Source organism: Microtus pennsylvanicus, chromosome 1 (genome assembly GCF_037038515.1).
Source record: "Microtus pennsylvanicus isolate mMicPen1 chromosome 1, mMicPen1.hap1, whole genome shotgun sequence".
In the NCBI taxonomy this organism is placed as follows: domain Eukaryota; kingdom Metazoa; phylum Chordata; class Mammalia; order Rodentia; family Cricetidae; genus Microtus; species Microtus pennsylvanicus.
The window spans coordinates 173,793,563-173,820,926 of NC_134579.1; the positions used below are offsets into that span (position 1 = coordinate 173,793,563).

Below are 27,364 nucleotides of genomic sequence, written 5' to 3' on the forward strand. Positions count from 1 at the left end.
TGTAGATTGGTCTTCTTTGCTTTATGTTTAAAAACCATCTATGAGTGAGAACATCTGATAATTGTCTTTCTGGGTCTGGGTTACCTCACTCAATATAATGTTTTCTAGCTCCATCCATTTGCCTGCAAATTTCAAGATGTCGTTTTTTTTTTTCTGCTGTGTATGCGCCGTTGTGTATAAACGTACTTCCCACTTTCTCTTCTATAAGGTTCAGTGTGGCTGGCTTTATGTTGAGGTCTTTGATCCATTTGGACTTGAGTATTGTGCATGGTGCTAGATATGGGTCTATTTTCATTCTTCTACATGTTGATATCCAGTTGTGCCAGCACCATTTGTTAAATATGCTTTTTTTCCATTTAATATTTTTTGCTTTTTTGTCAAAAATCAGGTCTTAGATTCAGTTACATTGGTCCTCCTGTATTTTTATGTCAATAGCAGGCTGTTTTCAGTACTGTAGCTATATAGTAGAGTTTGATGTCAGGGATTTTGGATGCCTGCAGAAATTCTTTTATTGTCCAGTACTGTTTTGGCTATCCTGGGTTTTTTGCTTTTCCATATGAAGTTGAGTACAGTTCTTTTGAGGTCTGTGAAAAATTTTGCTGGGATTTTGATGGGCATTGCATTGGATCGGTAGACTGATTTTGGTAAGATTGCCATTTTTACTATGTTAATTCTGCCTCCTCAAGAGCATGGGAGATCTTTCCACTTTCTGGTGTCTTCTTCAATTTCTTTCTTCAAAGATTTAAAGTTCTTGTCATACATGTCTTCCACTTGTTTGGTTAGAGTTACTCTGAGATATTTTATGCTATTTGTGGCTATTTGTGAAGGATGATACTTCTCTGATTTCTTTCTCAGCCCATTTATCAGCTGTGTACAGGACAGCTACTGATTTTCTTTCTTTTTTTTTTTTAGTTAATCTTGTATCCTGCTGCATTACTGAAAGTGTTTATGAGTTGTAGAAGTTTCTTGGTAGAATTTTGGGGGTCACTTGCAAATAGTGAGAGTTTGACTTCTTTTCTGATTTATATTCCCTTAATCTCCTTTTTTTGTCTTATTGCTCTAGCTAGGATCTCAATAACTATATTGAATAGATATGGAGAGAGTGGGCAACCTTGTCTTGTTCCTGATTTTAGTGGGATCGCTGGAGTTTCTCTCCATTTAGTTTGATGTTGGCTGTTGCTTTGCTGTATATTGCCTTCATTATGTTTAGGTATGTTCCTTGTATCCCTGCTCTCTCCAAGACCTTTATCATGAAAAGATGTTGTATTTCGTTGAAAGCTTTTTCAGTATCTAATGAGATGATCATGTGGTTTTCATTTTTCAGTTTATTTATGTGGTGGATTACATTGACAGATTTTCATATGTTGAACTCTCCCTGCATATCTGGGATGAAGCTGACTTGATCATGGTGGATGATGGTTCTGATGTGTTCTTGGATTCAATTTGCCAGTATTTTATTTAGTATTTTTGTGTCAATGTTCATGGGTGAGATTGGTCTATAATTCTCTTTCTTAGTAATGTCTTTATGTGGTTTGGGTATCAGGGTAATTGTATCCTCATAAAAAGAGTTTGGCAATATTCCTTCTGTTTCTATTGTGTGGAACAATTTGAGGAATCTTGTAGAATTCTGAACTGAAATCATCTTGTTCTGGGCTTTTTTTGGTTGGGAAATTTTAATGACTGTTTCTATTCTTCAGCAGTTATAGGTCTGTTTAATTTGCTTATCTGGTCTTGATTTAATTTTGGTAAGTGATATTTATCCAGAAAGTTGTTCGTTTCCTTTAAGTTTTTCAATTTTGTGAAGTACAGGTTTTCGAAATATGACCTGATGATTCTCTGGATTTCCTTCGAGTCTGTTGTTATGTCCCTCTTTTTATTTCCGATTTTGTTAATTTGGATATTCTCTCTCTGCCTTTTGATTAGTTTGAATAAAGGTTTGTCTAATTTTGTTGCTTTTCTCAAAAAACCAACTCTTTGTCTCATTGATTCTTTATATTGTTTTGTTTCTATTTTGTTGATTTCAGCTCTCAATTTGATTATTTCCTGCCATCTAGTTCTCTTGAGTGAGTTTGCTTCTTTTTGTTAAAGTTTTCAAATGTTCTGTTAATTCACTAGTGTGGGATTTTTCCAGCTTTTTTATGTAGGCCTTTAGTACTATGAACTTTCCTCTTAAAACTGCTTTCATTGTGTCCCATAAATTTGAGTATGTTGTGTGGTCATTTTCATTGAATTTTAGGAAGTCTTTAATTTCTCCCTTTATTTCTTCCTTGACCCATTTGAGCATTGTTTTATTTCCATGTGTTGTGGGCTTTCTGGAATTAGCGTTGTTGTTGAATTCTAGTTTTAAGCCATTTTGATCCAATAAGATACATGGGGTTATTCCAATTTTTTTGTATCTTTTTAGGTTTGTTTTGTTATAGAGTATGTGGTGAATCTTTGAGAAGGTTCCATGAGGTGCTGAGAAGTTATTCTTTTATGTTTGGATGGAATATTCCATAGATGTCTGTTATGTCCATTTGAGTCCTAACATCTGTTACCCTTATTTCTCTGTTCATTTTTTGTCTGACTGACCTTTCCACTTGGTGAGAGTGGAGTGTTAAAGTCTCCCACTATTAGTATGTGGGGTTTAATGTATGATTTAAGCTTTAGACATGTTTTTTTTTACATATGAGGGTGTCCTTATATTTGGGGCATAGATGTTCAGTATTGAGATTTCCTCTAGATGGATTTTTCCTGTGACTAATATGAAATGTCCTTCTTTGTCTCTTTTGTTTGATTTTGGTTTGAAGTCTATTTTGTTAGATGTTGATCAAGGTTTCTGTCCCACCAGGTCCCTCAGTCCTTAAGTCCCAAAGAAATACACAGAGGTTTACATTAATCATAAACTGATTGGCCTATTGGTTCAGGCTTCTTATTAACTCTTTCTAACATCTTATATTAGCCCATTATTCTTGTCTGTGTTAGCAATGTAGCTTGGTACCTTTTTTGGCAAAGCAGTCACATCTTCCTTGCTTTGTGTCTGGCTTCCTCTGTGTCTGGGTGATGACTGCAGAGTGCCTCTTTCCTCTTCTCAGGATTCACTTTTTCTCCTTGCCCTGCCTCTATTTCCTGCCTGGTCACCTCACCTATACTTCCTGCCTGGCTACTGGAAAATTGGAAAATCAGCATTCATTTAAAATACAAGTGACAGGGTACAGACCATTGTTCCACAGCACTTAGATATTAGGATAGCTACACCAGCTTGCCCATTTGACTGAAAAAATTTTTCCCAACCCTTTACTCTGAGTCAATGTCTGTCTTTGATGTTGAGGTGTGTTTTTTGTATGCAGCAGAAGGATGGATTCTGTTTTTGTATCCAGTCTGTTAGCCTGACTCTTTTTATAAGTGAGTTGAGTCCATTTATATTAAGGGATATTGATGACCGGTGATTGCTATCCCCTGTTCATTTAGTTTTCCTTGTTGGTGATATTAATTTGTGTGTTTTTTCCTTTCTTTGGGATTTGCTGCTCTGAGATCATCAATTCTGTGTGTTTTTATTGATGTAGCCAACTTTCTTGGGTTGGAGTTTTCTTTCTAGTACTTCGTGTAGGGCTGGGTTTGTGGCTAGGTATTAGTTAAATGTGGTTTTATTGTGGAATATCTTGTTTTGTCCTTCTATGGTGATTGAAAGTTTTTCTGGGTATACTAATCTAGGCTGGCATCCATGGTCTCTTAATATCTGCATAACGTTTGATCAGGATCTTCTGGCTTTCACTGTCTTTGTCCTACTACTTTTATATTGATTTGAATCCTTCACTCTTATAAGGAAAAAGCTATAGATAGATTCTGCATACCCTGTATAATGAATTAGAATCTTAACTGGAAACAGAAATCAATTACTTTCTTACCTCACTTTTTTTAGATTATGGGGTCTCTACATTTGAATCAGAAACTTTTGGGGGGGGGGTCAGAAATCAAACCCAGAACCTCATACAAGTTGTCCACAGCCTGCATTATACACCAAGTAAGATATTTGGTACTAAATAAAAATAGATGAGGGATGGATCACTTTCCGTGTATGTCTCCAAGAAGCAGGCTGGATCTTCTTAGTGTTTGAATGTTGAGCTGCTAGGTGGTCTGGTCTTCAAACTATTCTTTTGAAAGTAGGATTTTCACTGGGTTGTGTAGAAAAATTAAAAAAAAAAAACAGATTCTATACTCACAGCAAGACTGAGCTAAAGAGTCTTTGACCATAAGCTGCCAGTTGTATATGAAACTTTAATCATCTATATTTGTACTTTCAGCTGTGTTCAAAATAGTTTAGATTGACTAGACATTTATCTCATGTTATAGTAAAATATATTTCACTTATTGTTGTAAGGTTAAGCTGCAGTAGCCTACATTTACTCGACAAATACACATATAAGGTGATTGATATTACAAGCTGAACACACATTTAGGGAGCCTGCTTATGGCTTTTACATGTAGAAGTTAAATTTTAGCTTAAGGTACAATACCAGAGATGTGATTTTAATACCTGACTTATGTAACTTTTCCCCTTCTGTGTAAAGTCTTGTCCTGTTCCAAGGCTGATTTTATAGCAAAGCTAACAACAGCTTAATCTTTAGGACCTCTCAGTTGTCCTTCGCAGATCCTAGTAGAGACCGTTTCATTCTCTAACGAGGGCCTTTTGTATATAGCATGTGGCTGTGTCTCATGGAGGCCCTTTGACAACAAAGAGGTCAAAGGTAACAAAAAACAAAAGAAAGAAAAGGTCAACTGTTTTTGAAATCTAAACTCATTGCAGTCCTGGGAAAGGGACAGGGACAGTTGTGAAGAAGGCAGAGACCGAGTAGCATGGAGGGAGGGAAAAGACAGTTTGGAGCAGCTAACACTCGTGCTTTGTTATCAGGTGGTCCTCCGCTACTCCCTCTTCCTGCCCTAAGCTAGGGGCACGTGAAGTAATTGAATCCTTTAAGGTGCTATTGTGTTCTATTTTATTTTGTTTTGCTTTTGAGACAGGATTTCTGTGTAACAGTCCTGGCTGATCTGGAACTTCCTTTGTAGGCCACATTGACCTTGAACTCACTGAGATCTACCAGCCTCTGCCTCCCAAGTGCTGGGATTAAAATCATGTGCTACCACTGCCTGGCTGCAATATTTTTAACTAAAAACACTTATACAATATTTTCTGATCACATTTTTCCTCCTTTTTAACCCCTCCCAAACCATCCCTAGTTCCTCATCTGTATATAACTCCATACCCTTTCTTTCTCTCTCTCTCTAGGAAAACAAACAGGAAAAAAAAAAACTATACACACCACACTATACAAGCAAAAGATCAATAAGACAAAAAAAAGTTTTTTGGTAGAGAAAAGACATCTACCAAAATACCATCGTGTTTGTTTTGTGTTGGCCAACTCCTCCTGGGTGTGGGGCTTACCCTGGTCTGGTTAATACACCCAGTGAGACTCCATTAAAGACTACTAATTTTTCCTTTGTAAGCAGGTACCAAGTGCACATAGCTTATTTGTTAGGGGTGGGACCCATGTCTACCTCCCCCTCTCAGTGCTGAGACAGGGTGCAAGTTTTAAGCCTGGATTTAAATGGCTACCAATAAAAGTCTGTTCCTTCTCACCTGCTTCCCGAAAGGCAGGATTTAGTTGGGTTTCCTTGATGATGCTTCCTAAGGGGACCATCTTATTACAGTAGAGGCAGGGTAGCAAGATGGCTCAGCGGGTGAGGGTGCTTCCTGCCAAGACACAGTACCCAACAACCTGAGTTTAATCTGTAGAACCCATGTAGTTGAAGGACAGAACCAACTGCTGAGATTTGTCCTCTGACCTCCAAATGTACATCATTGCATGCCTGCACCCATGTCTGCATAAATAAATTAACAAATGTGAACACACACAGAGCTTACTGCATGCACGTGTCCTTCCCACTTGGTTTCTTTCTGTACATGGTCTATAGCCCTGGGTGTAGCCCAAGTAACAAGTGTTTGTCACCCATGTTTGCAGAGAATGATGAGGAGCAAGAGGAGCTGCCCTCTCTGGATAAACCTGGCTGGTACTCCCAAGGCAATGCGACCCACCTTTATGAGCTTCTGAAGAAAATGACCGGCAAGCCCGAACCCAAGGTAATTTCTGATTGAGGCAGAGTCCTTGATATCCTCATGCAAATACAAATGGTTGTATATCAGGGACCTCTGAGTGCCAGCCTCAGTGGCCCCTCAGGGTTCAGAAGAAGACTCACAGCAAGTGCAGGACCTAGAAGGATCTGAGGGTGCAGTGAACTCTCCACTGCATACTTTTCTGTATCAGTTTCTTTATTCTTCTCCTGATGTTCTCCTCCTGTTCTGTAAAGATCCAGTTTAGATACACACGCAGAACAAAGGCAATTTTCTGAGCTTGGATGCCCCTTTATCTTTGAAAGTCCCAAATATAATCTATATGAAAGACTCCTTTCCTAACTGCATGTCCTGCCAAATGGAAAACAATTGCAGGGAGGTGACTTCTAATATATCTCAGGGAATAGAACAGAGATATGGCTTTGGGAACCAAGGTTTCTGGCTATGTGACCAAATTCTCTCACTGGAGGCCTCATAGGGTGGGGGAAGTCATCTAGTAAGCAAAAGAAGAAGCCTAGCTTTTAAATGTCCACAGTCCTTGTGGTACAAATAGATCCAGTTATGAAGCAAGTCTCAGTATATATTCTATATATCAAAACTATATAGCGAAATGAAAAGTCATCTTTGTGACTACCCACAGATATATGTGCCCGTAAGATTGAAATGCAATCATGGGATTACATATACACATCACATGAGATTATACATTACAATGCAGGTATAGGGAAGACACCAAGCTGCTTCAGCAAAAGAGAACAACAGCTTTCAGAATCGGTGGTGCTGCAGACCTTGTCTGGACAGGCTTAGTCCTCCATGAGATAACCACGCCTCTGGTGGGTTGACATCTGAACACCAGTTACCTCCTACTTCTCATGACTGTGACAATTATGAAGAGATTAAATGGTTAAAGTTAAGTATTTCGGTGGGTCATATGCCTCTGAGCATCTGCTCCATCTCTTCTTCTTCTTCTTCTGACTAGATATACTTTGATACTGATCTTATCTATGTCAGAAAAGCAAGGATTCCCAAGGGGCCATCTATGTAGGAGGTACATGATTCAGACATGGGATGCCTGAGAAATGGCTTTCTGATAATGACTAATCAAGGAATATTTCATATACAAAACAGGCAGTGACTTAGCAGCTTTCCCTTAAAGAACTGCTTGCATTTGACCCCTTGATCACATTGTCAGCGTTAGACACTGGTACATGTTTATCCACAATACTTTCCTCTACACGATGTATACCGTAAGGAGCAGGAGAAATCATTGGATAGAGAAGGGACCAGGGATTCAGTGGACAAAGAACCTGGATGAGGAGCCTCTGCTTCTTACCCCTTAACCTCACACCATCTTGTGTAGATTGAAGGCTATGGTCTGGATCAGTAGGGCTTTGCCTCAGAATGCCTGGGGAACTTTCAAACTTTACAGGCTGGAGCTGTATATCCATGAGTTCTGTTTCAGCAGATCCAGGGCACCCAGGGTTTTGGGTAAGCAGGTCCAAGGCGAGTTCAGGGTGTATAAACTCTTGAACAGTGGTTATGATATGTGTTCTTATTATAGGCAATCCCTATATGTTGTCAGTTTTAGTTCTTAGAGGCAGATTTAATTACAGATGTGTGAAAATACAAACTCGCTTCTTCGTTAGGAAAATGAAATAAAATTGTTACCTGCCTTCCATCTTCAACAAAGCTGTGACTCAGACAGGACAAATACCTGCTCATCTGTGAAATTACCTACAGAAGTTTAAGTTGCTTGTGTCATTTCTGGTTCTGGTGCGCCGGTGCATGTTGAGGGCATTTTTTCTATTTTCGGTGGTCACCACTCTCACACCCATGCCTCATCAGAATTTTCCTCCTGAATCATAGGTCGTTTACTTTGGTGACAGCATGCACTCAGATATTTTCCCAGCCCATCACTATAGTAACTGGGAGACAGTCCTCATTCTCGAGGAGCTTCGGGGGCAGGACATGGAGAAGGCTGAGGAAGCAGAGCCTCTGGAGAAGAGAGGAAAATATGAGGTAAGGATCCTGTCTGTCCATTTCTTAGGTGGCTGAAAGCTGAAGTCTCCTTAGGCTTCCTGACTTTAGAATGAGCTGGAAATGGTGGCATAAACACAGTCCCACCAAATAATAAATGGAACAAGAGGATCAGGATCTCAGGACTGGCCGTGGCTTCATAAGACCCTGTTTCCCCCACTCCCTCCAAAAATGTTCTGGTTTGAGTGAATACTTTCATGTTTCTGTAGTTTGTTTGAATAACTGTTACTTAACAGCTTCCGCCTAAGCAGATAGCTGTAGCCAACTTAGTTGTATCGTCTGCTTTTAAGTGTGTGCCGTCATCATTATATCACGGATGGGGAGAACTGCATAAGGTCTCCCCTCCCGCAATTGCGGAGCTATAGGCTGTAAGGGAAGAGGAGTTGTTGTTTACAGTGGTATAGCTGTTGCCCATGTTCCAGTGAACAAACCCACACCCTTGCTCATGTAAGCAGCCCTAATTAAACTCAGTCATTTTTCAAAAAGACATGGAAGTCTGAGGGGACTTGATGGGAAGGGGGAGTTCAAGGGCCAGTGGAGGGGGAGAGGGATAAAGAGGTGATTATTATCCAAATCCATAATACACATGTGTGAAATCATCGAGGACAAAATACCAAAAGGAAAAAAAATGTGATCTGTCACATCTCTCTCTGCCTACATTTAAGAGTAAACAGAGCAATTGTATGTCTTTTCACAAATATGATTTGACATAAACCTGAGCCCCCTGACCTCAATACAGTCCTATTGTAGTGAACAGACTGTTGCGGTTGTTAAATGTAGTTTTTCTACCAAGTGTCAAGCATGAACTATATGAGAGACTCTCTTTCTATTCAGAAAGTTCAAAACTACCCACAGAAGGATTGAATTTTCTATCTGTGATGACTTTATGCAGTCTAAATGAGCTTTCAAAAATAAAGTTGGTTAAAAGCGGAGTCATTTCAAAGTGGCTGCCGCGACCTGGAGCACAGGCTGTTACTGCGGTGGCACGTTCTGCGATGGAGTGCGTTGTTCGCATACAATTTCTGTGACAGTTTGCAGTGCTTTCCAAAGTGGAGTCCATCTGGAATTTGAAGATCACTTTTATCTCCCTTGATTTGTGGCAGGAAGCATAAGGACCAAGGACATCTCAAATGGAACTTGACAAGCTTTTACACAAAACGTGTGATTCTATATAATCTTGGTACATCAGCTGATTACCGCTCCTCTGTTAGACCTGGGTGACAGAAGAGCAAAAATGGCAGATGTTCGTGACTAGCAAGACAGAGTAGGCGGGGAATAATTTTCTTCGCCTTATAAACCAAAACGGATCAGCTGGTCAGAAGTCTGTTGTTGAAACTAGGAATTACCTGCAGAGTGTTGGTGCCATGCAGCCAGCCTTGTCTTTAAGGGGCGAGGAACTCGCTTCTGCAGCTTCCTTTCTTACTGTCCTAATTTGTTTCTTAATTTAACTAAAAACAAATTTAAAAGAAATTGCATACTTTTTAGAATATTGTGTCTTTAAATTTAGGTTAAAAATAATTTAATAGTGAACATTTGTAACAAATAAAAAAAAAAGTTACTGTCGTTTAATTAGGAAAAGCCTGTCCACTAAATCCGTAGTAGGAATGTAATATATTTGAAGAAAATGAAGAAAGAGAAACAGTGCATATGTGTGTGTATGTGTGTGTATTACATGGAGACCTGAGCAGGTCCCAGTGGGGTCTCCTTCCAAGTTCTGAGCGAGACAAGGATACCTCTTGATTCCACCATGTAACAGAACTGGCTGTGAGAAAAGAGAAAAAATGTGGAATAAAATTAAAAGGCAATTTAGCAAATTGTCATATTTTATAGTTATATGACCATCACGATAGAATAAATCATAAAGATATCAAAATTAATAGGAAACTTTAGTCAGTCAAAATTAATAGGAAAGTTTGAAAATATTTTTGTAAGTGTTGTGGTTTGAATGAGAATGACCCCCATAGACTCATCTAGTTCAATACTTGATCCAAGCTGCTGAAACTGGGAGATTAGGAGGTGTGGCCTTATTAGAGGAAGCATGTCACTGCAGGTGGGTTTTGAGGTTTCAAGAGCCAGAACTCTCTGTGCCCTCATTGCAGACAAGAATATAATCTCTTAGCTACTGCTGCAGCATCTTGCCTGCCTGCTACCATACTCCCCAGCATGATGATTTTGGATTTGAACCTTAACTATGAGCCCCTAATAAAACTCTTCTATAAATTGCCATGGTCATGGTGTCTCTTCACATCAGTAGAAAAGCAGCTATGAGGGTAACTACATTGTAAGGAATGATTTCTCAAGTTAGAACTTGAAGGATATAAGCAGATTGCAGAGCTGGCATGACGGCTCAGTCAGTACAGTGCTTGCCTCAAAATCATAAAGACCTGAGTTCAGTCCTCAGAACCCAAGTTCCTAAATAGCCAGACTTGGTAACATGTGTTTATAATGCCTGCAGGAGGTAGGGGGTTGAGGCAGGCAGGTCCCCAGCGTTTGCTGGCAAGACACTCTAGTCAAATCAGTGAGCACCAGGTTCAGTGAGGGAACCTATCTCAAAAAATAAGGTTTAGAGAGAGCCAGTCCAGCAAGACATTCAACATCGACCTCTGGCCTGCACACACATCCACAAGCACACAGAAATAACTGTCTACCCTTCGGAAAACCCATGCATAAAGAGTCTACCTATGAAAGAGCCTATGGCTAGCCCTAGAAATGAAAGTATTTATCGCAGTCTTCTCAGTGAAGACTTGAAAATACTCTTTTAGAGAAAAAAAAAAGAAGTAATATTCCAGACATGGTAATGCATACCTTTAATCCCAGCACTTGGGAGGCAGAAGCTGGCAGATCTCTGTAATATAGTCTGCAGCCAGTCTGGTCTACATAGTAACTTCTAGGCCAGCCAGGAATATACAGTGAGACTAAAGATAGGTAGGTAGGTAGGTAGGTAGGTAGGTAGGTAGATAGATAGATAGATAGATAGATAGATAGATAGATAGATAGATAGATAGATTCTAGTAATTTTAAACTATTATTGAGGTATTGGCTTCATGTTTAAGATATACTGAAAGTGATAAATAAATTTTCATTTCCTCATTCTCTTCTAAAAGGAACAATACTGGGAAAATTCCAATGAAGTTTTTTTTAATTATCCTTCAGTGTAATAATAGTAATAATAATAGTAGTAATACGAATTATTTTAATCATAGAGAAAATATCTTACTATATACTGTAGGATAGTTTTCAGATTGTGACAACTGGCCATTTAAAGAGCCAATTCTGGGTCATGTTAAGGGGCACTCATCATAAGGAAATGTTATTTCCTTTGCAAAACTGAAATGGGTTCCCAAACTGGACCTGTGGGTTCCTATAGCATTTTCCTACTTCCATTTGTTTACTGAGTGAAAACACTCTTGCAAGACCAGTTCACTGCAGAGATCATTCTGATCACAGCTGTTCTTCCTCTTTCAGGCACCGAAGGTAAAGCCTCTATATTCATTATCTAATAAATGGGGCTCATATTTTATTGACTCAGTCTCCAGACGAGGGAATGTAGAAGACTCCTTGGTTTATACGTGGTCCTCGAGGAGAATCAGCACCTACAGCACTATTGCAATTCCAAGCATTGAAACAATTGCAGGTAATGGGGATACCTGGGAAGCCTCCCTGTTAGAGGCATTGTCTTAAAAGAAGGGTTCTCAAGACATTATTATTTTTGTCCTTTATTTTTGAGATTATAATTTAATTACATCATTTCTCACTTCCTTTTCCTTCCTATCACATATCCCTGGTTCTCTTCCAAATTTATGGTGTCTTTTTTCATTAATTGTTGCATGCATATATGTACACACACACACACACACACACACACACCTAAATATATCCTGCTCAGTCTGTATAATGAGTTATTTTTCAGTGAAAAGAGCTTCTAGATATACAGCCTAGGTTAGGACCATACATACACACACACACACACACACACACACACACACACACTTAACTTTTCTGGAACCAATTACTAAGGCTGGACACTTTTTAAAAAAAAAAATTTGTTTGGAGGAATAGGGTACAGGTTGGGAGAATTACCAGGACAAGATGCTTAGGAAGCCCAGTAAGATGAACCTGGCTTTGGGCTGCTTCCCCACCACCACTCCAAAGAGTCCACTGAGGTTGAGTAAACATTTCAGTAATTCGTGTAACTTATAAGATAGGAACTAGAAGGGATAATGGGCCTGGTGAGCTCCTTCAGTCCCTGTTGTAAGGATGAATTAAGGTAGGGTCCACATTTTCAGAGGCTAAAGCTCAGCTTCAGACAGCTGAACAGCAACAAGTCATTAGTTCCTCCATTCATGGTGAATACCTCCACATACACTTGGTTGAAATGAGTGCCCATTCTCTTTTGAGAAATACATTATTCTGGGACTCAAATGCTTCCCTAAAACAACCCATGTTGTAGTAAGGAGCTGCAGGCCGCTTCCCAGCCACCGGCCAGCTTAGCCCAGAATAATTACTCGGAAACTATATTCTTTTAAACACTGCTTGGCCTATTAGTTTTAGCCTCTTACTGGCTAAATCTTACATCTTGCTTTAACCCATTTTTAATAATCTGTGTAGCCCACGAGGTGGCTTACCAGGAAAGATCTTAACCTGCGTCTGTGTCGGGTGGGAGAATCATGACGACTGCCTGACTCGGCTTCTTTCTCCCAGCATTCTGTCTGTTTACTCCACCTATCTAAGGGCTGGCCTATCAAAGGCCAAGCAGTTTCTTTATTAATTAACCAATGAAAGCAACAGATAGATGACACTCCCACATCACCATGTAAACCAGGTAGTGGTGGCACACACCTGTAATCCCAGCATTCTGGAAGTAGAAGCAAGCAGATCTCTGTGAGCTCAAAGCCAGCCTGGTCTAAAAGAGCTAGTCCTAGGACAGGCCCCAAAGCTACAGAGAAACCCTGTCTTGAAAAAATAAAATAAAATAAAAAAAGCAGCCAGGCAGTGGTGGTGCACACCTTTAATCCCAGCGCTTGGGAGACAGAGGCAGGCAGATCTCTATGAGTTCGAGGCCAGCCTGGTCTACAAGTGCTAGTTCCAGGACAGGCTCCAAAGCTACACAGAGGAACCCTGTCTCAACCCCCCCTCCCAATAAAAGAACACAAATCATTAAATATGATGGAAAAGCAAAAGAAAGCAAAGCAAAACAAACAAACAAAAAACCCAACAGAAAAACTCATATAATGTATAGCCCAGAGTGAACAATTCCAGGAATATGGTCTCCTAAGAGCACAAAAAATACAGCAAACTCAACCAACTATAGGAAACAAAGAAATGAGACATTTTGTAGAGATGTAAAAACTAAGAGGATGCAAATTTTTAGTTAAACCTTCCCAAATCAAAATTGATTTGTAATGAATAGGCTTCATAGCTGTTTAGACACAGTAGAAGGTGAACTGGTGTCCCGTGTCCCGTGAAATAGCTCAGAGGAGGTGTGCAGCACCTGGCAGTGCAGCTCCATCAGAGGGAGGTTGCCTGGCATGTACCGGAGCCTGGGTTCGATCCCCAGCACTGTGGGAGGGAGCTAGGCAGGAAGGAAGGTGGTGCAGAATAAAGCACCCCCAGGTAAAACCACAGGAGACTCAAAAAAGCCTAAAGGAGACATAAAAGGTAAAATGGAAAGGGATGAAGATTTTTGTAACTGGGGAATCCAAGAGTAGCTATAGCCATATGGAACAAACTAGACCCCTGGGGAAACATTCATTATTAATATGAGAGGCAACCACTTCTTGTTGATGTCTCAGTTCTCATGAAAATACAAAGTAACTGAAAGTCTGGCACTCGGAAGTCTTTCCCTTTTTAATTGAGAAGCTGCTCAGGAGCCCGCATGCTGTAGAGTTGTATGCTCTCTATGTGGAATCTCAGAGTCCAGTCCCCTTCTGAACTAGGTAGAATCCAGTCTCTGTCCTTCTTTTGCAATGGGCTCCTAGGCACTCAGTTCTGTCTCCGCAGCACTGCAGGACTGCCCAAAGTCCCCGGCTTTCCTGCTGCTGGCAGCCAGCCCAGCCTCCAGCATGAAGGCATGGCAGAACATGGGCTTTCCTCGTCTCTCATTGATCTTCCTGCATATCATGTGTCCTTAAGTGTTGGTTGTCCCTTCTGGGCCCCCGTGACTTCACTCTGGTGTTGAAGCTTGGATACAGGTCTGAGCTTCGCATTCCTGGGTTAGAGCTGATGGCACCAATGCACGTGTCCTCCCTACAGGATGATATGAGGCAGAAAGAAGGTGTTTACCTGGATTGTCAGTAGGATGATGGTGCTGGCCCTAAGATAAGCTTGACCTTCTAAAAGATCCATCTGTGTGTCTGTGTGCAAACACAGTGTGTCAGTCTGTCCTTCTGAAAGGGTATTTTGCCATGTTCCTTTTACTTGTTCAACTACTAACACACAAAATTAAAGACAGCCTTAAAATCTTTCTACAAAAAAAAAATCTGTTATAGAAACTATTTTCTTTCAAAATAATTCAGAATTTTATTGGGGTAGTAGAATAATAGAAGCCATGAGACTATTCTAAGATACCTGCATGGTTATGAAAATTGTCAGGATGTGGTTATGAATAGTTAACCTAAGAAACCCTAAGAAAGTTGAAAAATGAATTTCAAGTTCACTTCTAAAGTTCACTTCTAAAAAAAATGGAAAATTACCCCTCAGCTGTCACCTCAGTGTACCTCTCTTTTTCTTTTTTAATGTATTTAATTGTGTTGGTTTGTTTCTGTCTGTCCCGTGCCTGTAGGTGCCTGTGAAGGCCACCTGGTGTATGTGCTTGGACTGAACTAGGGTCCTCTGGACGAACAATGGAAGCTTTTAATCACTGAGCCGGCTCTCTATCCCCGCCTTTCTTATTCCAAAAGCTTTTCCTCTGCACCCTAGGAGAGAACTTGACAGGGCCTGCTTCTGTCTGAGGAGCTAGTAAGCAGATCAAACAAAACTGAAAGGAGCTCTGTTTCATTGCTGGGAAAAGGGAAGAGGGTTGTTTGTATCTTATTTTTCTGATGTTGGAGACGCCTCCTTACAATGTAACACAGTAATCACATTCTTAGGAACAAGTTGGGTCTCCTACAGAACCCTAGCTTGATTATGCCAGCCACAGACTCTGTAGTTAAGACACCATTGCTTTGCTTACCTCAGAATGAAAAAGGCAACTCAAAAAAAAGTGTAATAGTCCTAAAATTTTTTAGGACTCAAATCCTGCTAGTTTCTCTTGAAGTCCCCAGAGCCATTCTGTTTCTCTGTGTTATTTTACAATATAGGAATGTGTTCATTTGTTCCCTGCATTTTATTGTTCCGCAGTTGGAATAATAGAGCTGATATAGTGGACTCATGACAGAATGTAAGAGAAAACTGCTACAATAAGCGAGAATCAGGAGAAGGGAGTTCTTTTCTATTTTGTTCCAAGTAGTCAGCTACCACCAGTGACTTCTTACCACAGAGATGGAACAGTTTCCTTCTCGCTGACTCGACAGTCTCATGAATCACTAGTTTGATGATCTTTGGTTTTGGCCTTAGCTTGCCTATTCTATACCCAGATGCGTGCATGACTTGGGGGGGCTGCAGGCATGCGTGTGCGTGCGTGCATGCACGTGTGTGTGTGTGTGTGTGTGTGTGTACACACGTGCGCAGCCGCACGTGATTGCTTCAGGCAGCATCCACCTTTCCCTTTCACAGGGCTGGAACTCACCAAGTAACCAAGAAAGAAAAGCTGGCTAGCTAGTGAACGAGCTAGAGAGCCTGACCTCCCCAACAGTGGGATATACAGCTGTGCACCGCTGCACCCAGTTCTTCATTGTAGGTTCTGGGGATCCAGCTAGGGTCCTTGTATATATGACAAGTACTTTACCAAATGGGCCACCTCCCGAGCCAGAGGTTTATTTTTTTTATTTCTGTTATTTTTAGTGAGGTGTGTATAACTATGTGCGCACACATATGTGTGGGTTCCATAGAGGCCAGAAAAAAGGCTTCAGAAACCATGGAGCTGGAGGCATAGGTGTTGGTGAGCTGCCTAATATTAATGCCAGGATCTAGATGCGGATCCCCTTGATGAAGCAGCAAGCATTGTTAGCCCTTGAGTCATCTCCCCTGTTTTCTATTTCTATTTCTTTTTCTTTTATAAGGTTTATTTTTGTACTTTAAATGATGTGTGTCTGTGTATATCAGTGCCTCTGCTGGTGTGTGCAGTGGAATGCAGGGGTCCACATGGGCATCAGATCCCCTTAGAGCTGTAGTTACCATCAGTGTGAGCCAGTTAATGTGGACTCTGGAAATCACACTCGACTCCTTTTTGAGACCAGTACATGTTCCCAACCACTGAGCTATCTCTCCAATCAATGCTACTTTTTAAGGTGTTTGTGGATTAGGGAATAGAGGCCAGAAGAGGGCATCAGATCCCTGAGATGGAGTCATGGGTGTTTCTGAAAAACATGAAGTGGATGCTGAGAAGCAAATTCAGATGCTCAAGAAGAGCAGCAAGTGCTTTTAACTATGAAGCCATCTTATGGGCCCCCATATTTCTTTATTTTTTTAAGATTTATTTATTCCTAATGTATACAGTGTTCCACCTGCATGTATGTGTACAAGCCAGAAGAGGGCACCAGATCTCATAGATGGTTGGGAGACACCATGTGGTTGCTGGGAATTGGCCTCAGGACCTCTGGAAGAACAGCCAGTGTTCTTAACCGCTGAGCCATCTCTCCAGATCAAGCCCCCATATTTCTTAATAACTAGTCTTTGTTGTTACATAAGCAGCATAGCTGTTGCACATTACTTAGTTAATGTCACTCATATTAAATATCTAGAATCCAGGCGCCCAACGCTGACGAGTGCTGCATCTTTTTCCCTTCGCAGTACATGTGGCTTTTCTGACATCAGGAAAGCAAGGTTCCTTCTTCCTATCCAGCAGTAGGTTTTTTCTGGTAAAGACTGACGGCTTGAGTCTTGATGCCTCTCAGTGGCACCTTATGTAAAGTATAATTTGGGCGGATTTCTGGGGATTATGTGTAGTATGTGTAAATATAAATCATATTGTAAATTTTATGTATTCACCCAATACTCTGTGCCACCCTATCTGTAGCACAAGTATCAAAATTATTGATAAAATAGAAAGGCTGATTTGCTTTATTACTCTTTTTGTTTTCATGACACTATAATTACTTCATTTCCTCTTTTCCTTTTCTCCTCCCAGATCCTCCCATCTATCCCTCCTTGCTCTAGAATTCATTGCCTCTTTTTTCATTAATTATTGTTATATTCATATATGTATATACATACGTATTCCTGAATACATAGCTACAAACTACTTAGTCTGTATAACATGCTTGTATGTGCCTGTTCTCAAGGTTAACCGCATGGCACTGGATAATCAATGGTATGCTCTTCCCTGGGGAAAACCGTGTCTTCCACTCCCAGAATTCCTTAGGCATCTGTAGTTATTCATGTAGTGTAGAAGCTTCATGGTCATTCCCCATCCACAGCAATAATGTTACTATTATTACTGTTCTTGTTCTGCTCATGAACACTGAATTTTAATCTGTTTGGATTTATGAAAGGAGTTTGGTGTCTTATAAAACAGTCTTTCTTTTCCTTCCCTCCCAGAGTTACCCCTGGACTACAAATTTACAAGATTCTCTACAAACAATTCAAAGACAGCTGGTTACTATCCACCAGTCCATTATACCTTGGGTTCTCAAGACACAGAGAGCAAAATAATACTTACTGAAAAATGAACCAACCATATGTGCAGCAGACATATTGCTAAAAAATGATAAATTTCAAAAAATGCAAACAATTTATAGGAACAATTTTTCAATGAAAATTGACCAAATGGGTCCTTATTAATCTATCTTTTTAAAATATATATAATTTTATATAAATCATTTTAATGTTTAACAGTTGTTATAGAAAAATTTTAGTGCCCTAAACTAAAAAAGAACATGAATTAATATTTTCTATACTAGTAGTTTTGTGGATTCTCCCAAGATGATAACAAACACATATGCAAGCATATATTTATATATCTACCTAGTCCAGCACTTTCCAAAGCCTGGTTCACAGACTGATACAGAGAAACCTAGATCTTAAAAATGCAAATTTGAATGCCTTGTTCCAAATCTAAAATCAGAAACTTTAGGAGTAGGACCAGCAATGGTTTTTAAACAAGCCTTCCAATGAATGTGATTCTCAACTGTAATTTGAGACCTAGTGAGTAAATCCTGTACTCCAAAATAGATTTGTTTGGATAAATACAGCTGAATCTTCACATCTCTCCTATGTCCATATTAAAAATGTAACCAGAATTCATAGTGAATACCAGAGTCTAGTGAAACTCAATTCTTTTTCCAAGCTATCAAGCTTTTTGCTCTTTTCCCAAAATACATAAGTAAAAAGACATGATTTCTTCAAATAACATAGCCTTACTTCTTAGTAATGTCTCCCGTTAGGAAGAAGTTAAACTTACACCTATTCAGCTCAGTTCCAGCTTTGTCCTTGGGAAGAGAAAGTAACGGCTGAAAGAAGCACAAGTTTATTCATCCGCTCCAGGTCAGGGGAGGTGTTCTGTGCAGTTTCGATTGTTATGTTAGTAACTTTGCTTCAGATCATGTTCACACAAGATGTTTAGATTCAGCTGATATTTTTGTAAGTTCCTGGGACCCCTTTTGCCAGTTAACCTCCCTGTCTATAATAGACAGGACTACAAAACATCATTATTTTTTCTTGGAATTTAGCATATTAACATATGCATTGAAAATCTATTTTCTTAAAATTTGTAAATGTTCAGATAAATTCCAAAGTGTACTATGAGGATGCATTTCTCAGGGTAATTAAAAGGATAACTTTGTTCTTTATCATCTGCGTCTTTAATGTTGATCGATAAGTATACATATATATACTTGAGATATATATATATGTATGTATGATATATATGTATTTGATATCCAAAATGTCATTTGAGTGTTATATTAAGCATGCACAATCAAGCTTAGGGCCAAATGAAAGATGCTATCTATTGTAGGCTTTAAGTAGAGAGTTCACTTTGCTTTAAAATAAAGCTATTTTCCCTTCTATATGTTTCTTGTGTTACTGGACAGGAATGCTTATTACTGTGTGTGTGTGTGTGTGTGTGTGTGTGTGTGTGTGTGTGTGTGTGTGCTTTCCCTCTGCCCTGTATGTCCCATGAATTAAACTGAGCTTACCACACTTGGAGCAAGTGCCTTTACCCACTGAGCCATCTGTGGCCTAAAAATTGAGAAGCCCCAAATTTGAAAATTAATTGTACTTTTTTTGATCGCTAAAGAGTAAAGTAACTTCAAGTGAAAAGTCCTTTGCCAGCTCCCGCTTGACGACCTTAACCGAGGCGACCTTGACCGAGGCACCCTCTTACCTGACCTCACAAAGAAGAGTAGAGTTCAGAGAATACTCTCCTCACACCCACTGACTTGTCACAGCCAACTCTAGTGAGTGAGTGTTTATTAAGCTACATTTCAGTTTTATTTCATGTTTCATAAAATGTGCCAGTGTTTCTAAATGGATAGGGAAGGTAAACACGGGGCTGAGGAGCAGCTTTGGGATAAAAGTGCTCGTTGCCCAAGTCTGAGGACCTGAAACCCAGGTGCAGGTGGAAAGAAAGAACAGACCCCACTGCCTTGTTCTCTGACTTCTGCACACGTCCCGTGCCAGTCTCGTGCCCAAATAGGCACAATAATAAAAAAAATAAAATTTAAAATAGGGGGGGAAGTAATGTAAAAATTAAAAAGAGGGAGCTGGAGAGGTGGATGACTCAGCATTGAAGATAACTTTCTGCTCTTGCAGAAAACCTGGGCACCTCACAGCTGTCTGTAGCTCCAGTTCCAAGGAATCAAAGCCCTCTTCTGACCTCCTGGTCTCTATGCACGAGGCACCCACACATAATTTTTTAAATTAAAAATTTTAATAAAAGCAGTTTATATCATTATTTATGTGTATGCTTGCTTGTCTGTATGAACACATGCATGCAACTGCCCATGGAGGCCAGGAGAAAGCATTAGATCCCCTGAAGCTGGTCTGTAAATGATTGTGAGCCACTAAATGTGGATGCCAGGAAGCAAACGGGACTCTTCTGCAAGAGTAACAGGTGCTCTTAACCACAGAGCTATCTTTCAAGCCTGGGTTTCTTCTTTCCTAGTTACATGCACTAAAAAGCAGGGTACTTTCTAACATAACCAGTGGGTTTTTCAATGATAATTTAAGGACCTATAGTGATCTTTATCACTTAGATACTGTTGTCATTGGAAAGATGATACTCTTTGTGAACCATCCTTGTTTTCGTTTATGCGAACAGCACCTCCTTTGGTCTAAGTCTTAAGGGGCTTAAAATATCCTCTGATATCCTCTGTAAGAAACATGGAATGTGTGAATGTTAAATGATTTCCCTCCAACGGTGTGGTGCTTTGAAAGTAGCACTCAAAGCCGGGCAATGGTGGCACATGCCATTAATCCCAGCACTCGGGAGGCAGAGTCAGGCTGCTCTGTGAGTTCTAGGCCAGCTTGCTGTATAGAGCGAGTTCCAGAACAGGCTGCAAAGCAACACAAACCCTGTCTCTAAATAAATAAATAAATAGTGAGGGAGTGCTCAGGCGCACATACCTGTAGCCCTGGCACGTAGGGAACAGAAGCAGGGCAGTCAAGAGTTGGAAACCAGCCTGGGCTGCACACACAGTGACACCATCTTCAAAAGACAAAACCGTTAACAGGAATACCCAGAGTATGAGTATGTGACTGAAATATACCTAGACACATTGAAAAGATTTCACAACTTCAGTTATGAGTGATAGTTTCCCCAGACACTGCTCCAGAAAGGTCTAGAGGCTAAATACATCCACATTATCTACATATGGGTTATAAAAATGAATAACCAAGTATTTTAGCCATCTAAGCAAAAATTTGACAATGTACCAAGATTTCTGCTGAGTTACAAACTATCAGGTAGCTGGCTAGTCGTTGAGGTTGCTGGCACCTGATGCATTTCCTACGTGCAGGCCTTGCTGGTATGATTTCTGAGCTTGGAGAGTTTGCAGGCTAACTATCTGTTGCGGCCTCGGCCTTTTTCCTGTCCTAGAAGTCTGAGCACCGCTGTACTCTGCCTTTCCTTTTTTAGCTTTAGTCTAACAAAGGTGTTCCTCCTGATGACACAATGCCACCCACTCACTGCAGGTTAACATGGCTTCCTGCTGCTTAATCTGCTGGGAATGTTAGACACCGACATCCGGTCGACGTCACTGCCAAACAGCTGGCTCATTCCTACAGCCCTGTGCCTGCTCCATTCCCTTGAATTTCTTTTTCTTTCTCAGTTTTAGAACTTAATTTCCTTCCTTTGATATAAGATATATATCCTTAATACAAGATATATAGAGAAATATATAAACATGTGTATATGGCATATATTCCATATATACCTTGTATTAAAACTGGATCAAAGGATATATATGTGTGTGTTTATATAAATACATACGTGTGTGTGTGTGTGTGTGTGTGTGTGTGTGTGTGTGTGTGGCAGCCCAGCTGCCTCTGAATTGCTTTGTAGCCCACTCTGGCCTCAGCCTCCACCTCCTCCTTCCTCAGGCTCCCGAGAGCTGCAGTCACATTCATGCGCTACCACACCCAGGCTCTCTAGTTATTCTCCGTGCAGCTTCAGAGCCAGCTCACATCATCTCTCACCTGCTGGCCCTGTGCTCAGTTCATGTGGCCCTGTGAATAGGAGTGAAGCGGCTCATCGTTGCCCAGCCTGTGTTATCCCAGACAGCACAGAGCTTTTTATTCATCTTTATTCATTTATTTCTTTTTGGTGAAGACAAGAAACATAACAGTAACATGTTTTTCCTTCAAGCACACAGGAGAAGACAAAGGACTCAGTCTCATTTAGTGTGGTGGCCGTTCTAGTCCCACACTGGTGAAACAGAGTGTCAAGTATTACTACAGCAGAAATATCAGTACGACAAGTTACGTTTTTTTTTCTTTTGAAATCACTTTTACAAGACATAGCAACAGTTTTCAAAATCTTCGGACTTCAAAGATCACATTATGCGGATTGTGTTTCTAAGAATACAGCTATATAGGAATAGACACCAGAATAAGTTAATCTAGTAATGAATATTCACGGAGGCTTCGTACTGCAAAGGACGGATATTCAAATGTTTGCACTTGTTCTCAATGATAAGCAAAAGGCAGGCTTGTAAACATCAATTCTGCCAGTCAGCTGACAGGGAGTAATAGGGTTTGGTCAAGCACAGTGGGATAAGGAGTGCACACCGTTGATCTCCCACAGACAAAGGTCACTCTGAGAATCTGGAGAAGAAAACACCCAGACTTACATTGTTCACAAAAGATCTATTGGCGAAGTTGAGAAGCATTCCTTTTAAATCCCAACCCATCTGATCTCCCCATTCTGCACTAGAAACTTGCCTCAGTGACCACTGCCCCCAGCCATGCTCCTGCAAGACATCAGTCATCACAGCAGGCCTAGAACTCACTCTGCAGTAGGCTCCCCTTTCACTCTAGTCCTTCTCTAGGGCTCGACTGAAGGTATCCAGACCTCCAGAGCTCTGGGGAAGCTTCTAATAAGGTCTTTAAATCAGAGGGAGGATGGGTGAGGACCACAGCTGCAGGCTCAGAACTAAGAGCTGTCACTGCACAACTGCGTGCACACAGGAGCAAGCCCTGCAAATCCAGACTCCTCACATCCCCCCATCCCTCAGAAGAGGCTTGGAGTCTCCCACAATGCACTCGACAGCCTGCTTCCTCCTTTGTTAGGATGGAAACAAGGAAGGAAATTCAGAAGCTGATAAGTAAGGACCAAGGTCAGACAAGCGGAACAGGGATGACGCACATAGCTACTCTCTAGTCATTCTACAGGCTGCACCCCGAAAAATGCCCGCTCGTCTTTAGGAACAGGTGCAGTTTTAGTTGTGTTTGTTCACATCTCGCTCAGGGGCTGCAGTCAGTCGTTGAGATTCTTCTTTCTCAAACTAGAGCTGAAGAAATACACATTCTGGTGGAATGGAGGAGGAGGGAGAGGGGGAGGTGGCCTCCCTTGAAATTTTCAGACGTTACTAAGAGAAGGGTGAAATAGTAAGGACAGCAAGAGATTTAGAGACTACAGTACCTTTTTCTGCCTGGGCAGAACTGGGGAACGGGGAGGAAAGAAAAAACAAACCTGTAGCCAGTTTTTTTTTTCTGCCTTTAGGCTGTAACTGCTTCAAAGAGAAGGGAACAGGAAGAAAGAAGAGTCAGTGAGAAAAAAAACACAGCAAACCCTGTGTGGAGTGCCACAAATTATTTCCAACCACCCCAACCTAGGCAGCTATGACTTAATAATCAGTGTGGGTGTGGACACAGGAGTAGGGGGCGTTACCTAACAAAGTTGCCTGGATTCCGAATAATTTGTTGGCTAGGGCTCAGAAGGGAGGCACTCAGGCTTTGCTTTGGGCACTGCCTATGAGACTACACATCCTGCCCAATGGCCAACGGAGTCACGGGTAATAGTCGGGGGCCCTGTGTGCTGCCTAGGAGCTCGGGTCCTTAGTTCCTGAGGAACAGTGTTGGCCTGTGCCCAGCTCAACCAGGAGAGAACTAGTGGGCAACTGCACAGGCCTTCATACTCACCAGTAGCTGATCACAATGCACAGTAACCAAACGTACAAGACCGATGTGGTAACATAAAACACTCCCGGCCTGTTACTTTACTCATGCCTAGTAGTCACCCACCAGCCACCTGCTTCCGTGGTAAATAGCAAAGGCCCAGGAAGACAGCTAGGATCAGTTGGAATGTCCTGATGGGCTGATGGCTGGGTTGGGATACAGTTCCATCTTGCAGTGGTGAAAGTCACAGTTCATCACAGTCCATAGAAAATAAGAAACACGGCAGGAAGAATGAGACCTGGCAAATTCTTGGTAAGGATATGTCAAGCTTTCTTATGGTAGAGAACCACTTTTAAAAAACTGGAAGAAGACATGGTCACAGACAAGAACCAAGCCATGCAAAGGAAGGCAGTACAAACTACAGCACTGTGAGCTTGGCTTAGAAGCAGTTTGGAGGCCATGCACTGGAACACCATTAACACTATGCAGAACACGGTGATGGCCAAGAGAAAGAAGAGCATAGACTTGGAAGCCACGATCTTGAAACTACTAGAGACTGAGAAGAACCAAAGGACACAATCCAACAGGAAGAGAAAGCAGACGAGAGGCTGCATGCTGCTGGCCAAACCGAGGAGGTGGTAGGACTCTCCTGCAGGAGCTTCTTGCAAGGGAAGAGCTTAACCAGACTGGAACCTGAAGGACCTGGGACTCTCCACTGGCTGTCTTGGTGGGACGCGAACTCCTCTGCGTGGCCCATCGCCCATCAGGTAGTATTGTAGAGGATTGGACCACAGCTCCCCTTTGATAATTTCAGCTATTCTGTCGAATTCTAGGAGGCTGTGGTCTGAGAACCAATTGAAGAAACTGGGAATCGTGTTCCCTTCCCGATTCCTGTGGATATGGGCCTGGGGTTCTTGGCCCCGGTGCCAGCGGATCGGAGTAGAGAGGGATACCACTCTACCGGAGGATCTGCGCTCATATTCCTTGACCAGCCCCTCATTTCGGAAGTAGGGGTTGCTTTGGAAGATGAACTTAAATTTGCAGCCTGCTCTTGGGTGCTTAAGCTCCTCCACTTCTAAATTGATCATGTACCTCATCATGTCTTCATCTTGGCCGCTGATCATTGGTGACAGCTGAGGGTGGTTCCGAAAAGCGGTGACCCAGAAACCTGGGATGTTTTGGATGATGAAACTTCTGCGCTGCATGTGGAGCCTTCTCATCCGCCCAAATTTGCGTTCCAACTGGAGGAAGGCCCTGTCGGCCTGCGCATTTACGTTTGACAGCTCTTGATCGATGGCCTCTAGCGAGTCCATGCAATTATTGATCTTCGGGGCCCTGGGACGAGTCTCCTCCTTTCCTCCTGCGGCTACCTTTTTTTCCTTCTGTACCCCCTTCTTTTCCTGCATCGCCGCCCCTGCTTCTCCCTCCTTTTCGGCTGCCACAGAGGTGGCGCACTTGGTCGCCGTCATTTCCTTGGTCTTCTTTGCCCCCGGCACCATCTGGGACCCCAGGCCCACCGCACCACAGGCTTCCAGAGCTTTCGGTCCAGCTGGGCTGCGCGGCCCTTCAGGCTGACAGCCATTTTTATTGCTGTCGTTGGCTGCCACAGGGACTGGGGCTGCGTCCCCGCCCTTTGATGGAGACAGAGCATCCTCCAGCCCCTCTCCGCCTGCCGCATCACCGCAATTTTCAGCCACTGCAAGGCAAAGCACAGGTCCGCCGCAGTGCTGGGAATCCGGGGGCGCGCCTCCCTTCGCACCGGCCTCACCTGCATCCTCCATCGCCCGCGCCGCCTCGGTTTCCTCACGGTTCAGATCCAGATCTTCCGGGGCATGGGCGGGGGTCGTGGTGTTAGCGAGAGGGAGCTCATTGCCCTCATCCAGGCCGCTCATTTTGGCAGATGTCAGCCCTGCAGAGGAGCCTTCCTCGTCCTCTGCAGACGCAGCGCAGCACCGCAGTGAGTGCTTAGCTCCACCCCTTTTCCTTCAGGGCTGTTGCTACCATGGCAACCTGTGACGTCAGGGTAGCAGCTGCATCTAACCATAGCGCGAGAACTGGCTACCCAGGTAATTAAGCTTGTCAGTCAATGTATTCTTTTTGTCTTTTTACACGATGCTGTAAATTGAATCTTATCTGGAAATTGCGTTTGTTTACACAAACGGATGCAAAATTATATTAATGTGTATTCGCAAATCTCTAAATTAATTTCAACATTCTATAAACCATTGTCTTAAAATACATTTATAAACAGAAGCTATTGTCTAATAAAATCAGATCTCATCGAGCTTCTCAGAAATAGAAAAACGAATTCCCCAGCTCACAGGCCTTTCTTATTTCGTCCACAAATTCATGGCGGTTACTGAGGAATTGCGCAGAATCCGATTTTGAAAGACAAGTGTCGTTGCTGTTTTTATTTTTATGCAAAGGAGACATTCAAAATCATTTCAGCTTCTGTTACGATTTTAATGTTTGTATATATTAGCTGATGTCTATGAAGCGATTGGATATTTATTCACTTTCAAATGAATAGTAAACTGCTCCTTATAGGTGGCCACACGAATATCATATGCACAAATTTAGCCCTTCGATATTACTGGAGGAAACATAATCTCAGAGGATTTTGAACGTTCCTTTGCCTTGGGTTATAATCTTGGTTTCTGCTTCATGCCTGTGAGTATGAAGCCAACAAACATTTGCCCGAATTTGCTTTTGTGAAGGCAGAAACAATTACCAGCTTTTCCAGACAGCTAAGTTACTGTCTCTAAAATAGCTGCTTAGAAAGAAGAAAGGTCATCCATTCAAGTCAGCTTAGAGAAAGTATTTGTAATCACCACTGTCTCTTAGCTTCCTACAGTCAGAATAATGAGGTTAATTCTTGGGTCGGTAAGACTAACGAGAGACTTAAATTCTGCATATTTAACAAAGTGTTACAGCTCTTTGCATTGGTAAATTAATTGACTCTCACCCAGAGTATGGTTATGCTCAAATACTCAGCTGGGAATTAGAGTTTAAAGAAAAGCAGCACTACCCCAAGACCTCTAGTGAGGAGAGGAAGGGGTAGTGCCTGCTTCAGCTAAGACTGGGAGGTGATGAGAGACATCACTGGCCAACAACGGAAGGGCATACCATTCAGTCTGGTGTCCCCACCCAAAGCTGGTATATCCAGACTGACCTCTCCCTGCTGGAAAATAGATCAGTTCTCCAAATAAAATAAAAAGGTGCAAAAAGGTTAAATCCAGAAACAGCAATTATTTTTCTGGGCCCTTTCCTTTTTCTCCGAACAAATGTTTTTTTTGCCTTACCGAGCAGAAATCAGTGTATTGCTTCACTTCCTTGGTAAATGAATAGACATTGAGCTGCAACTGGCTTTGTGACTTCTGGGCTATTCTTTGGCATCCCACTGTTTCTGTACCTAAAGACTCTTCCCACTGCTGTAGAAGCAGCAAACACTCTTGGGCTTTAGCCTAAGCCACGATGCAGAGAAATATCAAATGCCGAACCAATTTACAGGGCAGTTCAGGCGGAAGGAAAAAGTTCGTTATTACATCACTTCATAAAAGTGAG

General features: G+C 41.7%; 2 protein-coding genes across 4 annotated transcripts in view; one reads left to right on the top strand and one right to left on the bottom strand.

The window, feature by feature from the left end:
• The window catches only part of Nt5dc1 (5'-nucleotidase domain containing 1), a 107,890-nt gene extending 88,639 nt beyond the window's left edge, over positions 1-19,251 (top strand). The window contains exons 9-12 of one of the 3 annotated variants that reach the window (XM_075945552.1): positions 6,000-6,118; positions 7,976-8,128; positions 11,612-11,780; positions 17,783-19,251. In XM_075945552.1, coding sequence (XP_075801667.1) covers positions 6,000-6,118; positions 7,976-8,128; positions 11,612-11,780; positions 17,783-17,913 — 572 coding nt within the window. In that variant the 3' untranslated portion in view covers positions 17,914-19,251. Of the gene's footprint in view, positions 1-5,999; positions 6,119-7,975; positions 8,129-11,611; positions 11,781-14,927; positions 15,062-17,782 lie in introns of those variants that run through there. The other 2 variants (XM_075945541.1, XM_075945563.1) reach the window with 2 other exon arrangements.
• Positions 19,252-21,973: 2,722 nt separating this feature from the next.
• On the bottom strand, positions 21,974-26,166 carry Tspyl4 (TSPY like 4). Its single transcript, XM_075945572.1, has one exon. The coding sequence runs from the start codon at positions 25,690-25,692 to the stop codon at positions 24,478-24,480; it is 1,215 nt and encodes a 404-aa protein (XP_075801687.1). The 5' UTR covers positions 25,693-26,166; the 3' UTR covers positions 21,974-24,477.
• Between the last annotated feature and the right edge of the window lie 1,198 nt (positions 26,167-27,364).

Bases quoted from the DNA above. Each gene is read 5' to 3' on its own strand.
- Tspyl4 (XM_075945572.1), bottom strand. From the start codon at position 25,692: ATGAGCGGCCTGGATGAGGGCAATGAGCTCCCTCTCGCTAACACCACG.